The sequence below is a fragment of the Dermacentor silvarum genome, chromosome 8 (genome assembly GCF_013339745.2).
Source record: "Dermacentor silvarum isolate Dsil-2018 chromosome 8, BIME_Dsil_1.4, whole genome shotgun sequence".
Taxonomy (NCBI): Eukaryota; Metazoa; Arthropoda; class Arachnida; order Ixodida; family Ixodidae; genus Dermacentor; species Dermacentor silvarum.
The window spans coordinates 131,115,615-131,129,062 of NC_051161.1; the positions used below are offsets into that span (position 1 = coordinate 131,115,615).

The 13,448-nt window shown below is 48.2% G+C and overlaps 1 protein-coding gene across 1 annotated transcript in view; it reads left to right on the plus strand.

Moving 5' to 3' along the window:
• LOC119462426 (lipase 3) overlaps positions 1 to 13,448 on the plus strand; it is a 39,363-nt gene that overhangs the window by 13,159 nt on the left and 12,756 nt on the right. Inside the window, exons 3-5 of the mRNA XM_049672973.1 lie at positions 3,594 to 3,708; positions 5,618 to 5,768; positions 7,803 to 7,898. Of these exons, the coding sequence (XP_049528930.1) occupies positions 3,594 to 3,708; positions 5,618 to 5,768; positions 7,803 to 7,898 (362 nt within the window). The remainder of the gene's footprint in view (positions 1 to 3,593; positions 3,709 to 5,617; positions 5,769 to 7,802; positions 7,899 to 13,448) is intronic.

Sequence of the window (13,448 nt, forward strand, 5' to 3'; positions counted from 1 at the left end):
GCATATTTGGCGCAGCTGCTACTGCGTCGGGTAGCTGTCATTGAAGAACCCTCATGACGTGGTTTCGATTCTGCTCAGCACAGGATAAACTTGAGAGATTATTTACGTCATTGTAGAGCGGCTCATTCCCAGTGGCACATACCTATATAGCTACCCAAGTTGGCGTTAAAGATGTTCGTTGACAAGCGACACACTCCTACGCGCACATACCCCGTGATCCAAGTTCGGCGTCTACAGTAACCCATGCCGGTGTGAAAGAGGTTCGTTGAAGCGCGGCACATACGTACACACGACCACATACTCAGTGCCGAAAGTTGCAAAGTTTGTATGACCAGCGCCTCCTCAGAGGAGGCGCTGGTCATACAAACTTTGCAACTTCCGTCGGACCAGCGCCTCCTCCTCAGAGGAGGCGCTGGTCCGACGGTGCGATAACCGATGCACTACACATTCGACCGCTGACTACCCATGCAGGCGGATGAATAGATAGATGGATGGATAGATAGATAGATAGATAGATAGATAGATAGATAGATAGATAGATAGATAGATAGATAGATAGATAGATAGATAGATAGATGCAAACCAGCAGAAGTAGGCAAAGAATGCTATCCGCAGTAAAAGCTAGCGCATTAAAAACATTAAGATCTGTTGGCCTCAGAGGAAGAGGAGGAGGAGTTACTTGCCTTACAACTCCTTACAAAGGTTGCCATCAATTGCTCCAACCGAGCGCCACAGATAAGATGTGGTAGCGTCTGAAGTCCATCACATTTCATTGCGTAAGATAACAGCACCCGGTAACACGAGGGCCTGGACAGAGAGCGCAACAGGCTGCGCATTATCAATTTCACGTCAAGCCACACGCCTCACCCTTCACACTCTGGCCCTGCATCACGGAGGAACGTTGGGAGGAGCAGAAGGGACTCTCTATTAAATATCTAGTGTGTTAGCGGGAACAAAATGTCACTGGCGCTATTTTGCACTTCAGTACATCCATTAATACTCATCGTTTCGCTTCAAATTCAGGACACTAACAAATATTGGTCCATGTCACCAGAGCTGGACAATGCACACACATGCTCATGTGCCAAGTCCTACCATGTCTGCCAGTCTGGAGTGCGCGCTTACACTGTGCGGATGCAATAAAGTATAGCGGATTCAGTTCTGTGAAGTCCCTTAGCCACACAAGGTTGATGCGGCGGAGACCTCAAAGAGAGCAACTAGCTTCAGATGGCCTGCTTCATGACTCATTTAGCGTCCTGGGGAGCCTTCTTCGTGGGTCAGAACTGCACCACTTGGCCCGCTTGACTGTCAGCGGCCGCATTGCCTTCTGCGCCGGTATGGGAGAATAGCCAGTGAAAAACAATGCTAAAACTGATGTTTTGTCATTCTTCAGCAGTATGTAACGTATGCTGGATACACTGTTAAGGGGAAACCCGCGCTGTAATAGTAGCGGCGCAGCCTTGCTATCTGTAGAAAGAACGGCAGGCTACTTGTACGACTGTAGTTTTCGCGAGGCTGCTTCAATGGCGACACTTTCACATACCGCAAAAAACACGAGGCGGTCAAGTCTGGTTGACCATGAGACATTGAGAAACGGGATCACGCTGTACTAGCTCCATTCTCTTTGTCAACAGAGCCGTCAATGTATAAATGGAAATGGCGGTCGTGCATTCTGTCGAGGTGTTCGAGCATCAGACATGTTGCTTCTGTCACACGTGTGAGGCGCGTGGTGCGATTATGAGGAATGTTTAGCTGACATTCCAGGGTTAAACGTGACTCAAGGGTGTAGTGCCTTGTTCATCTATGAAAATTATCAACTTTAGCAAGTTTATTCTCAGACTGTGGTATGTGAGTCGGTGCGCCAGTTTCTCAGCGTCAGTGAGCATATATAAATTTTAATAACGGCGTGTCATATGTTTCTAAATATAACCGGAAAGCGGCACTTGATTGTATAGAAGACAGAGCGTCTTAGAGAACTGCGCATCAAATAAAGTTTTTGCTAGTGGAAGTTGTGGGCCTACTCCCATATCGTAAAATATTGGGGCTAACGGCTAATGAATCAGCTTTTAGGTAAACATTCTTTCCTGTAGGCTTTCTTGAAGTAAACACAAGTTGAATTGGTTTCGAAAAAGAAAGAAAAAGGTAGCGTAACACTTTACACTTGATGAGGTTAATAGGACGAGTGTTGTTTTTTTTAATGCCCAGTAAATGTAAGCCTAATTGCATGCGCGTATTTAGTACCTCCATAGCGGTGCTCGTTGCCCCCACTGCCAATGCGCGAAACCGCGACCTCGGATTCTGCAGCAGAACACCGGCCACTGAAATACCGCTGTGCACGTTGTCAAACATGTGCCGCATGAAAATAATATACGCTGCGAACTCCAAGAAAAATCAGACAACTAACACGCGTGTGACAGAATCTAGCCGTATAGAACTTTCAGTTCCTTCTAGTCTTTCCGTATTCCAGTACATTTTACTGTAGTTCTTCTAATAGCCCAAGTTGTTCGAACTAAGCACCAATCCAAACTCGAAGCCACATCTTACAGGAAGCCAGTTGCTTGGCCTAAAGCCAAAGGAACGTCATGAAATGCACTTTTAATGCGTGCCCAGTTTTTGTCATGTATCTGGCTGTTTTCGTGGGCCGATCCCGAAGATAGCGAAGTCTAGAAAACCCAGCCAGTAAGAAGAAGAAAACACCGCGGTTTGAATAGTCATCGTACATGACTTCTGCACGAATAATATAAGGAGCTTTGTTCCTCGAAGGGAAGTGCGTTGAACTGCGTATTTACCCATGACATCCTTGAGCATGTGTGAAGCTGAGGTGCATCAAAGGCCGGGCACTCTTTGCGCTTGATTTAAGAGTACACTTGCAATATTGCGAGGGTCCGCTCGAGTCTGGTTCCGCTCTGCTTGGCTTTGCTCCCAGAACGGTCGAGAAATACACTGCGCTCGCTCCGGCCTAGGCGCCTGCGGATTTATAGAGACGCATAGGGCCGCTGCGCGTATTCCACCTATGCATACGGGGTGTTTCAGCGAGCTCTCCCAACATTTTTTTTTGTAAATTGCCTGTGGCAGATAGCACAATTCTAGTCCATGAGCTGGTCTACTCGGAGAGGCGGACATTACTTGAACAAAAAATTGAAATGCATAATCAGATAATTAAAAAAATCTCTAAGTTTATAACTTCTTACCCTATGGCCCATATTGCACTGGTTTCTTAAGAAAGCCAGGTAGTCGAATGTATTTAGAAGACAATTTTATTTGCTTTAGAATAAGACTGTAGTCATTTCTTACCACCAAACGGATGAATAGACAGAAGCAGGGGCTGTCAAAATTCATCGCGTCACGGTGACTCGATGCCAAAATTTTAAGGTAGCCTCGCCACTTGTTTCTTGTCCTGGCCTCTTTCCGCGCTTACCGAACGTCATGCTAGGTAACAGTGCCAGGTTTAGTGGCAGATGCGTAATTTGATAATGTAACCTAATGACCATCGTTAGTGATTCTTTAAGAGCACGACAGGCACACAATTTCGATATTGCTGAAATACGGGGTGTTTTTTCGTGCAATCTTGCTACATGTGCCGTGAACTGCAGGGTTCGTGCTGGCTGACAATGGCTACGACGTCTGGCTCGGAAACACCCGGGGAAACACATTCGGCAGGAGGCACCGATCTTTGGATGTTCGGTCGAGGCAGTTCTGGAACTTCACGTGAGAGAGATGCTTTTAAATGCGAAGCGTTTCTTGCCGGCGGCTCTGTGTGTTGTCCCGCGTCCCACACCCCCACAGCGCAGGCGCGTCCCCTCCCCTCTCTCTCCTCTCCTACGTTCCCCCCTTTCTCTCCTCTAGGAATCCTCCACGGAGCGGCGCCCGCGTGCCACACCTCCACAGCGCATGCGCATCCCCTCCCCCTCTCTCTCCTCTCCTATGCTCCCCCTTTCTCTCCTCTAGGAATCCGGAGCGGTGCGCTCGACAGGTGGTGCGACAGCTGCATACTCCGCAAGGGGAGCCACGGTAGTTCCGCGGTATGAAAATGACGGAGCGCACGCGCCTCCATTCTCTCTCCTGTGCAGCGCCGCAATGAGCGCTCGGGCCACTGTCGCGAAACCATCTCCCGCTCAAGCTAACGATCTCCCCGCTGCTTCGCATCCACACATGGTTCCCTTTAGCGGGAGGTGGAGTAATTTTTTTTCTTCTTTTAAAAAAAAACTTGTGCGTGTTTTAAGTGCCAGAGGCAATAGGGCTTTCTATCAAACCCACCCATGCAGCACGCACATTGAAGGCTCTACAGTGCAAAATCGTGGCGATATTGTCACAGCTTTGAGGACACGATTGTCCTTTTGCAGCAAAGTCCCACGCTGATCACCTGCCCGAACCGCTCGTTTCTTCCAGCCTCGTTCTTTCTTCGAACAGCCAATAAATCCTAACGGCCTTCCTGCTGACGTCGTTGCCATCACTTGCCCGTCCTCGGCCACAGCAACATGTACCTGATCACTTTGGACGCATAGTTACCGATGTGTGTAATTTGTAATGCAATCCGTGTACGTCATAAACTAATGTAACCACCCGGTTGCATTTGAGGAGCCAATCACCTGGTTCGCAAAGAAAAGAAATTATGAAGGAAACAGGTTTGAAATAGAGACAGTCCACGTGCAGTCGGCAAGCCGATCTCTACTGTGCATAGGGTTGCCGGTGTAGGGGTGGCCATTTTTTATGTGTACATTACGCAATTTATATCCCACAAAAAAAATAACTACGGCAGCTGCGGGCCCTAGTGAATGAACAATGGCACCGTGTGTATAGTACGTGCTAGTGCTACATGTGCTACAGTGCTACACTTACGTGGATGGGCATGTTCTACCGGTTCCCGTACATTGAAGTGACCATGCTTAAGTTAAGCTGTTGGTGAGTATCTGATTAAAATGAAAAATTAAAAAATATGCTGGCAGTATTCTTCTATAGACCATCAATCTCAACGCGAGAGCACTTTATTGATGACTCATTAAGACATTACTGAGTCATTTTTTTTACACTTCGTTTCACGCCTTCATTACGGTCGCTTCTCGAGAATCTTCTCTGCTCAAGGAGGTGACTAATTGCTTCGCCTGCTGTGTCTACTATAACCTGCGGTCGCTTGCCGCAGCTCTTTGGGCGGCATAACGACGATGATTCTCGCCCTCTCACTTCGCCTTCCATGGTGGCAACTATCGTTTGAGCTATTTGAACTACTGCTGCAAAGGCTCTGCGAAAGCTCACTCGCTGCGGTTTTGCGTATATCGTATATTCGTGGCGTCAAATATCACGCCGCTTGGTGGCATCATGTAGCGCTGATACTTCGCCGAACACAATGCGTTATCTATCGTCCGTCGCTGCGTTACTGCGACACGAGTGCAATACGTAGGCATTACGCAGTGTCATAGTGCCATTTTTGGGGTTGTAGCGGAGATATCCGCAGAAGCCAGAAGCGCAGCCAGTCTCATCGTAGGCAGAGGTAGGCAAGAGAATTTCCTCGCATTTGAAAGGAAGATTACCAGCCGCGGTGGCTGGTAATCTAATAATAATACCCCCAGAAAGAAGAAGGCTGGAATATTATTCAAAGCGTGTTCTGCATGTGTTACAGGTTCCACGAGCACGCTATCTACGATCTTCCCGCTCAGATCGACTACGTGCTGAGCAACACAGTACAAAGGCAGCTTCTGTACATTGGCCTCTCTCAAGGCACGCTCAGCTTCTTCACCATGATGTCCGAGAGACCCGAATACAACGACAAGGTATGCGAGACACGTAACGATAAGATGTCGTGCTACTTGACACCTCTGGTCATGACCTTTAGGAGATTGCATCGGAGGGATGATGTGGTCTCGAAGGCCCCGCTCCGGTTTATTGCATGCTGCATATTCGCTGCCATGCATGGCTCCAAGTTGCGGTGGCTGAGATTAACAGAGTTGCTTATAAATGATTGTACGGATATTCCTGTCGCCGCAGATCAGTTGGTGCAGCAAAGCAGGCACAGTGGGGTTCGACTCCTCCGGTAGAATGAATTGGATTTTTGTAAACGTTCATTTGCACATTCCATTGTTAAAAATACGACGTACGTTGCAAATTTGAACTCCGGCTATTGTCTCTTTAACCTTTATTTGCCCATTAACACATCTACCATGAACTATGTACCTAATGAACGGTGAAGATTGTTTCCAACATTACCGGCATTGTTACTCTTGCTATGGCTGGAGTCACTAATGTGCCGTTATGGAGCAATACTAAACAGTTGCAAATTATAACACAGACGCATTATGAACAAACACAGGTTGTTAAGAGTGTTACAGTATATTAACGTTCTGTCATAATGGTGTATAAGCATCGGAGCGTAAGAATTATTCTCAAATGATTCATTAAAGCTTCTCTCATAGCATACGTGTGCATTTATGAGATGAAAAGTCAGGCCAGCATTACAATTCTCTTGCCACGGGCCATGTGGTACGGCCACATTTTTCACTGGAGTTTCTTTCAGGGCCCAGGCGTGTAATTTCCATGCGTAATGAAGGCTAAGGTGTGGCGTAACGTGTGCGCGCGGCGCAGTTACGCTACGCAGGCGAAAAGTGCGTGGACACTCTACCGTCTTACGTCACAACCCGGTCAGCGCGACCGACGGCGTTCGGCGCACTGCGGCGCGGGAATAGCGCATGTCCCATCTTACGCCAGAACCGCTAGGCCAGAGTGCATCGCGCGCTAGCGTTGCTTGGTGGCAGCATGCTGGTCTGCAGTTCGGGTGCACTGAAGAGGGCGCGCAAAGTCTGAGCCTTCGTCAGAGGAAAAAGTGCTCGCTCGCCGCGCACTTGTGTGCATGCTCCGCAACAACAGCTCATCACCGCGTTGCTGCGGATTACGTTCAATCGCTGGTTCAACGCGCCGAACTACGCAGGGGGCATACTGTATTTTCTCGCATATAACCAGCACCAAAAATTGAAATAAAGTGCTTAAAAAGTGGGTGCCGGTTATCTGCGATTATTCGCGAAGGGAGGGGGTGGGGGTCGACTTCACTGCAACGCGCGGCCTGCCGTGTAGAGTCCGCATTGTCCGCATGCCTATCGACATCGACGTGTGTTAAGCCAATAAGAGGCCAACACAGGTTATTGCCTGATCCACATTCATAGTCTGGTTAGACGCTTTTCGGCATGGAGGAAGAAAAATGCTTTTCGGTATGGGTGTTCTGTGCTTTTCACACGCTTTTCGCACGAGTCAGTTGCCGTTTCTTGTACGCCCAGTTTGCACAGTTGGCCAGCCTTAAGCATCATGAATGTGTCTCGGCGGCAGTCTTTTACTGTGAAAGAGAAACTGAAGATCATAGCCATAGCTGCTGCTGAAGAAATCGGTAACAGAGCTGCTGCGAGATGGTTCCGAAGACGATTACGTCTTCGAGAGCGGAGACGAAGCCTCGGATGGCAGCAGTGAATCCGACGACACCACTGACAACGTTGCGGCGGTCGTTTTGAAAAAAGTTTGTTTTGAAAACGAAATGATGGCTGCGCATAGTTGTAACTTCCTAGTCCTCATTTTTTCGGATATGCGTGCGGGTTATACGCGAGGTTATTTTTTTCTTTATCGTGGAGTTCAAAGTTAGGGGTGCGGGTTATATGCAAAGGCGTGTTATATGGGCGAAAATACGGTAATTTCGGCGATCCTGGCGTCGCCGGCGCAACGTGTCCCACTTCGCCGGCGGCTGCCTGGCATGCTGGAAACGCCGGAATAAAGCGCGCCTTAAGTGCGCTCATCCCTCAATCACTGCTGTCATTTGTCACGCGCAGGTGAAGGCATTCGCCGGACTAGCGCCCTTCCACAAGCTGGCTCACATCGAAGTGCCACCACTCGCCATCTTTGGCCCATATGCGGAATCCCCGCTGGTAAGCACAAACATTATGGCTGTTTTAGGGGTCGCGTCAACCTACAGGTCGCGAGCTGGTCCACCTTGTCCATCTTCGGTCACCTTCACCATCCTCGCTTACAGGAAACCTCTACACTAGCAAAAACTTTAGCTTTGTTTTAGATGCGAAGCAGCTTATGGCGGGGGTTTTGTCCGTCCCTCCCGCGGCGTCCCACACCCCCACAGCGCATGCGCGTCCCCTCCCCCTCTCTCACCTCCCCTACGCCCCGCCACCCTTTCTCTCCTCTAGAAATCCGGAGCGGCGCGCACGACAGGTGGTGCGACAGCTCCATACTCCGCTGGGGGCGCCACGGTAGTTGCGCGGTATGCCAATGACGGAGCGCGCGCGCCTCTTTCTCTCTCCCGTGCAGCGCTGCGAAACCATCTCCCGCTCAAGCTACTCCCCGCTGCTTCGCATCCACACATGGTTCCCTTTAGCGAGAGATGGAGTAATTTTTTCATCGTTCTATCGCCACCTTGGTGCGGTAGCTTAGTGGCTATGGCATTGAGCTGTGAGCTCGAGGTCGTGGGTTCGATCCCCGCAGCTGATGCCACATTTTGAAGGGGGCAAAATGCAAACACGCTCGTCTATATACTTAGATTTAGGTGCACGTTAGAGAACCGCAGGTGGTCTAAATAATTCCAGTGTATGCCGCTACGGCATGCCTCATAATCAAAACCATGGTTTTGGCAGGGAATACCCAACAATATTATTTATATCTCCATTTCTTCTTGCCTAGTGCAGGGTAGCCAAATAGTCGTTTTTATCACTCTTAACACATCTCTTTTTCGCTCCTGATTTCCCTTTCTCTAGAGGAATTATGGGAAAGGTGTCGGATGGATGGATGTGATAAGCATCTTCCTTGAACCGGGGTACTGGCTGGCGCCATAAAGTTCATTATCTTCACCTTTCTACCATTTACCTTTAAAATCTGTCATTAGTGTAAGCAAGCCACTCATTTTTTAGAGAAATTTGTTCCCCAAAATGGGATGGCATTTTCATTCCGTATGTTTCCTATACCTTGAAGCCATCCAACTATAATTAATTGTTCTCGACCGCAGATTCGTGCACAATTCCTCAATTATCTTTTAAGCAGAATGCCTCAAGCCGATTAAATACGTCCTTACTTACCTCTGGATATGTATTGCGACGTGCTTAGAGAACATGCTCAATGCTTTCGGAGCTATTTTCACAAATAAGTGTTATCCTAGGGCGTCCGCTCACGTGAATTTCGCCACCTCCGGAAGCACGTGCCTTTCCGCGTGCCGGAACGTGTGTCATATATCAACTAATGATGATATGATGTTGCACTGGTTGATTACTGTACGTATTTGTGAGTAAATACACGTGTGTCAACGTTGGTGCGTCTACATATGTGTTTGTTGTCATACGTCGGCGGTTGTGTGCTTCAAACAATGTTGCTTTAAAAAATACATTACCTAGGAATACACTCAAGTGAATCAGAACAAAAAGGAATAAATATTCTCTTTGTGTCCCGATGTATCGGTGAATTGTTAACCTTGAAACCGGTATAACAACAACAACCGTGACCTTTTGAACGAACTATAAACACAGGATGTTTCAGCTAAACTGTGACGACCCGTGAAACATTCCCGTGTACGTGCACTACGAGAATGCAGAAAACTTATCATTGTTCACAGCCCTTTTGGGCAAGGCGAAATATTTTTTAAATATTGGCAATAATTTTTTACCCAACTTTTAAATTATTCATTAAAACGCAAGACCTTAATTGAATGAGGTTTAGAGCTTATTGAAAAATATCCAAATAATTTCGTAGTTTTTAAGACGGCTCCTGTGGTTGTAATTTTTCCGTCCGGGATGCAAGGAAAGTTCGCAAAATTTGAGAAAATGAAAAGTACCACGCGACTAGGCTTTTGTGTCCAGCTACATAGTTGCCCTCAAACGTGCTACCAACAAATGATCGACACTGCGTGCACACAGACTGAGAGGCAATGGCCACATCCGTTGTCTCCCGTCCATGGCCCTCAACCACCAAACCCTCCTCACCCTTCATGCACCAAGAACATTGACAGAATTTCATGAATTGCCATTCGCTACGTATCGTATATTCCATGCCTTAATGTGCTTTATTGCTTGCACCGACACAATATCTCGGCAAATGTGGAAGCCAAGACCATCGCTTTCGACTCATGTCCGTGGCTTAAGGCCCAGTCAAGTGCTCGGTTTGCCTGCAGCAGCGATAAATTGTGGGTAATTAGGTATTGCTAAATATAATGATTTAAGCTAACAGAAAAGAAAAAAAGTGGGTAAGTTTGCACTCGGTAATGCAAAGCTTAGGCACAGCGAAAGTGTTAATCCTCAAGTCTTACTGGCTGGTACTGCTAGGTATTAACTTGGTTACTGCTAGGTCTGAACCAGTGTTGTGCACGTTCCTCTACAACAGGAACCAAAGCTCGTTCCTCGCTCCTTCCCAATATTGAAACGTGTTCCCGTTACAAGTTCCTTTAATGCGATAGGAACGCGTTCCAGTTACACTTCGAACATTGGAACGTGTCGTTACGTTAACGTTACATTTTATGACTCTTTAATTAAAATATGGTGTCAGATAATCCTGAGGCAAAAAAATGAGTAATTTAAAACTCACATCGAACAACGTATATTATACGAATTTGAACATCGCCGGCAACAGATTATCTGGAAATAAAAAGAAACCAAAGAAACGCTCCTATAAGAATTCTTTCAGTGAGCACCGGACACACTCTAGAGATGTTTAACTGCAATTTTGGTGCTCTTCTATTACAAGTGCAAAACATATGGCACTTTCCACTTTGGTCGTCAAATGCGCAGTCAGGATACTGTGCTTGAGATGTGCAAATAGAAAGTTACTCACATGCACCAATATAATTAAATTTCTTGCAGAAGAAACTAGATCGAAAGAAACAATACATAGGCGTTTAATGAATGCTAATGCAATATTGCAGTATGAGTGGGAAAAAGAAATGTCCAGAATACATATTCGCAACTTAAGGCCCTTGTTTGAATTCAGCAAGAGTTACATCTCGATGTTGGTGCCTGACAGACAAACCCGTTTTTCAAGCGAAGCTCGTTGTGCCTCACAAGTGTTGGCGCTGGTGGTGCTGGTGGTGTCACACTAAAACATTATCAAAAACGTGTCGAAAACTCGCGTCTTGTCCGCTTGGCATATGCCAAAATTGGCATGACAATGTATGACTACCATGACTGATACGTCATGACATCGATAACATCACATGCTCGTCAGTTGCGTCGCTATTAACGATAATAAAATCACGTGTGGCGCATACCGGCATTGGATATGCAGGTATGAGACAGGGACAAGAAAGAAAGAAAGAAAGAAAGAGAAGGAAGGAAGGTAGAAAGAGAACGAAAGAAAGAAATCACGTGTGACCCATACCGGGGCCGCACATTTGAGCTCTGCTCCCAGACTAGAGCAGGTGCGCGGAAAGCTGCGCCGGCACCGGATCACGTGACGCGCTCGACCAATCAGGGTCGTTTGGTGTGTCACGGGGAGGGAAAGGAAACGGGCTTGGCGCGCGCTCCGCCGGGCTTCTCTAGCCTCCGATCAGTTACCGCGTCCGGATGGGAAGGCCCGCGCGTGGTGCGTTCCGCCGAGGATCAGGCTGCGTTTGAGCAACAGCGCCGCAAACTCGCTCGGGAGAGGGCTCGTCGTCGACGTGCCGATTTTAGCGTGAGAGCTTCAGAAGCCCAGGCGAAACGTCAGCGAAGAGCCGCAGACCCCAAGTCGCGGGAGCGCGATGTTGAGGCCAAGTGGCAGCAAAGAGTCGCCGACCAGCGTCTTGCCACAAGCTTCGCTTACCCCCATTTTTCTCGACAGCGGAAGGGCTGGTGATTTTTAGGGGCGAAGCTCCTTAGGGTGTGGGTCTGTCCCTCCTCTGTAGTATGTCGTCGTCGTCGTAGTAGTAGCAGTAGTAGTCGTCGTCGTAGTAGTAGGTAGCCACGTCTACTTTTATGATTATGAAAAAAAAAATCCGAAAGTTGTGTCCGTAGCACGGAATCGAACCAGGGACCTCTCGCTTCCGAACGCGTGGCGCTAACCACTACGAGACGAAGCGCACATGGACGCACGCACCACGATGACAAATAAATACCCAACATAACGAAAGACTGCGCGTTTCTAACGCGTTTCTGCTAGCGCGTTACGGCCCGTGTAAGAATCTGGTGTAAGACGCTGTGGCCTCTCCGCCTTACCCCCGTATTCATAAACGCTCCTCGACTTGAACTTGAATTGCCACCCACCGCCTTGGGCAGCGCGTTCGAAACGCGTTGAAGGCGGTGGCAAGTCAAGTTCAAGTCGAGGAGCGTTTATGAATACGGGGGTTATACTCTATCAGCAGTCATGTGATGGCGTCGGCAAACGCGGTGCACGTTCCGGCATGTGTAAACGGCTGCGTAAGACGCTGTGGCCTCTCCCCCTTACTAGAGAGTACAGCACGTTTCTAACGCGTTTGTGCTAGCGTCCCCTTAAGCGGGAGATGGTGCAATTATAATGAAGGGCGCTGTTATAAAATAGGAATGACGTTACATATGGCGCGTGTCATTGGTGGAAGCCAATCGTTCGATTTAGTGCGGCGAGACTGGGCGAATTACACGGAAGATTCACGGTTTAACTATGATTTCCTCCGGAGCTTCGCCCACTCATCATTATTCACCCCGTGGATATGCGGTGTTTTTTTTTGTTAGCTCTTCCTTGGCACTGTTGAAGAGCTGTTCCACCGAAGCACTTGAGGGTACTGCCGTGTTGTACTTGAGGAAAAGTTGGTTCAATCCCTCGAAGTTCTTCATCTGCCACATCAGGTAGTCAACTGGTACCAGCAAGTACCGCGACAGCTCATCCTGTGCCTCGGCTGGAAGGGTTCGCTGCCCGTAAGGACTGGAAACTTTCCATCCGCCGCGAAGTCCCTCGAGTGGCGCTGCCATCCTGACGTCATGGCTCCTTTGTGGCTGGCCGGCATGTCGTCATGGACGAAATAATCTATAGGAGGGAGCGTCACATGACAAATCTTGAAGCCTAGTAATTAATAAAAAATACAACGAAGGTCTCGCGAAAAAAAGTGCCCCACAGTCACATGACAGACAAGCGGTGGAACGTTTACAGAAGGAACGCCGTTCCCTCTGTAGTTCCTTCATAAATGTAATGAGTTACCGTTACAGTTCCACCGGCCCCTAATAGAGCGGTGACCTTACTCTGTTCCTCCCAAAAGGAACTAGTTCCAGGAACGCCGTTTCGTGCAACACTGGTCTTAACTTCGTTTAACCTAACGACGCATGTAGAAAATGTGTTCTCGAGCGATCATTTTCGGAGGTACCTTCCCTTTCGCGACATTTCGCATGACTAGCGTTGTATGCGTCCGCGCCTACGAGCGACAGCGTTCGATTTAGTGCGGCGAGACGGGCGAATTACACGGAAGATTCACGGTTTACCGATGATTCCCTCCGGAGCTTCGCCCACTCATCATCATTCACCCCGTGGATATGCAGTGTTTTTAC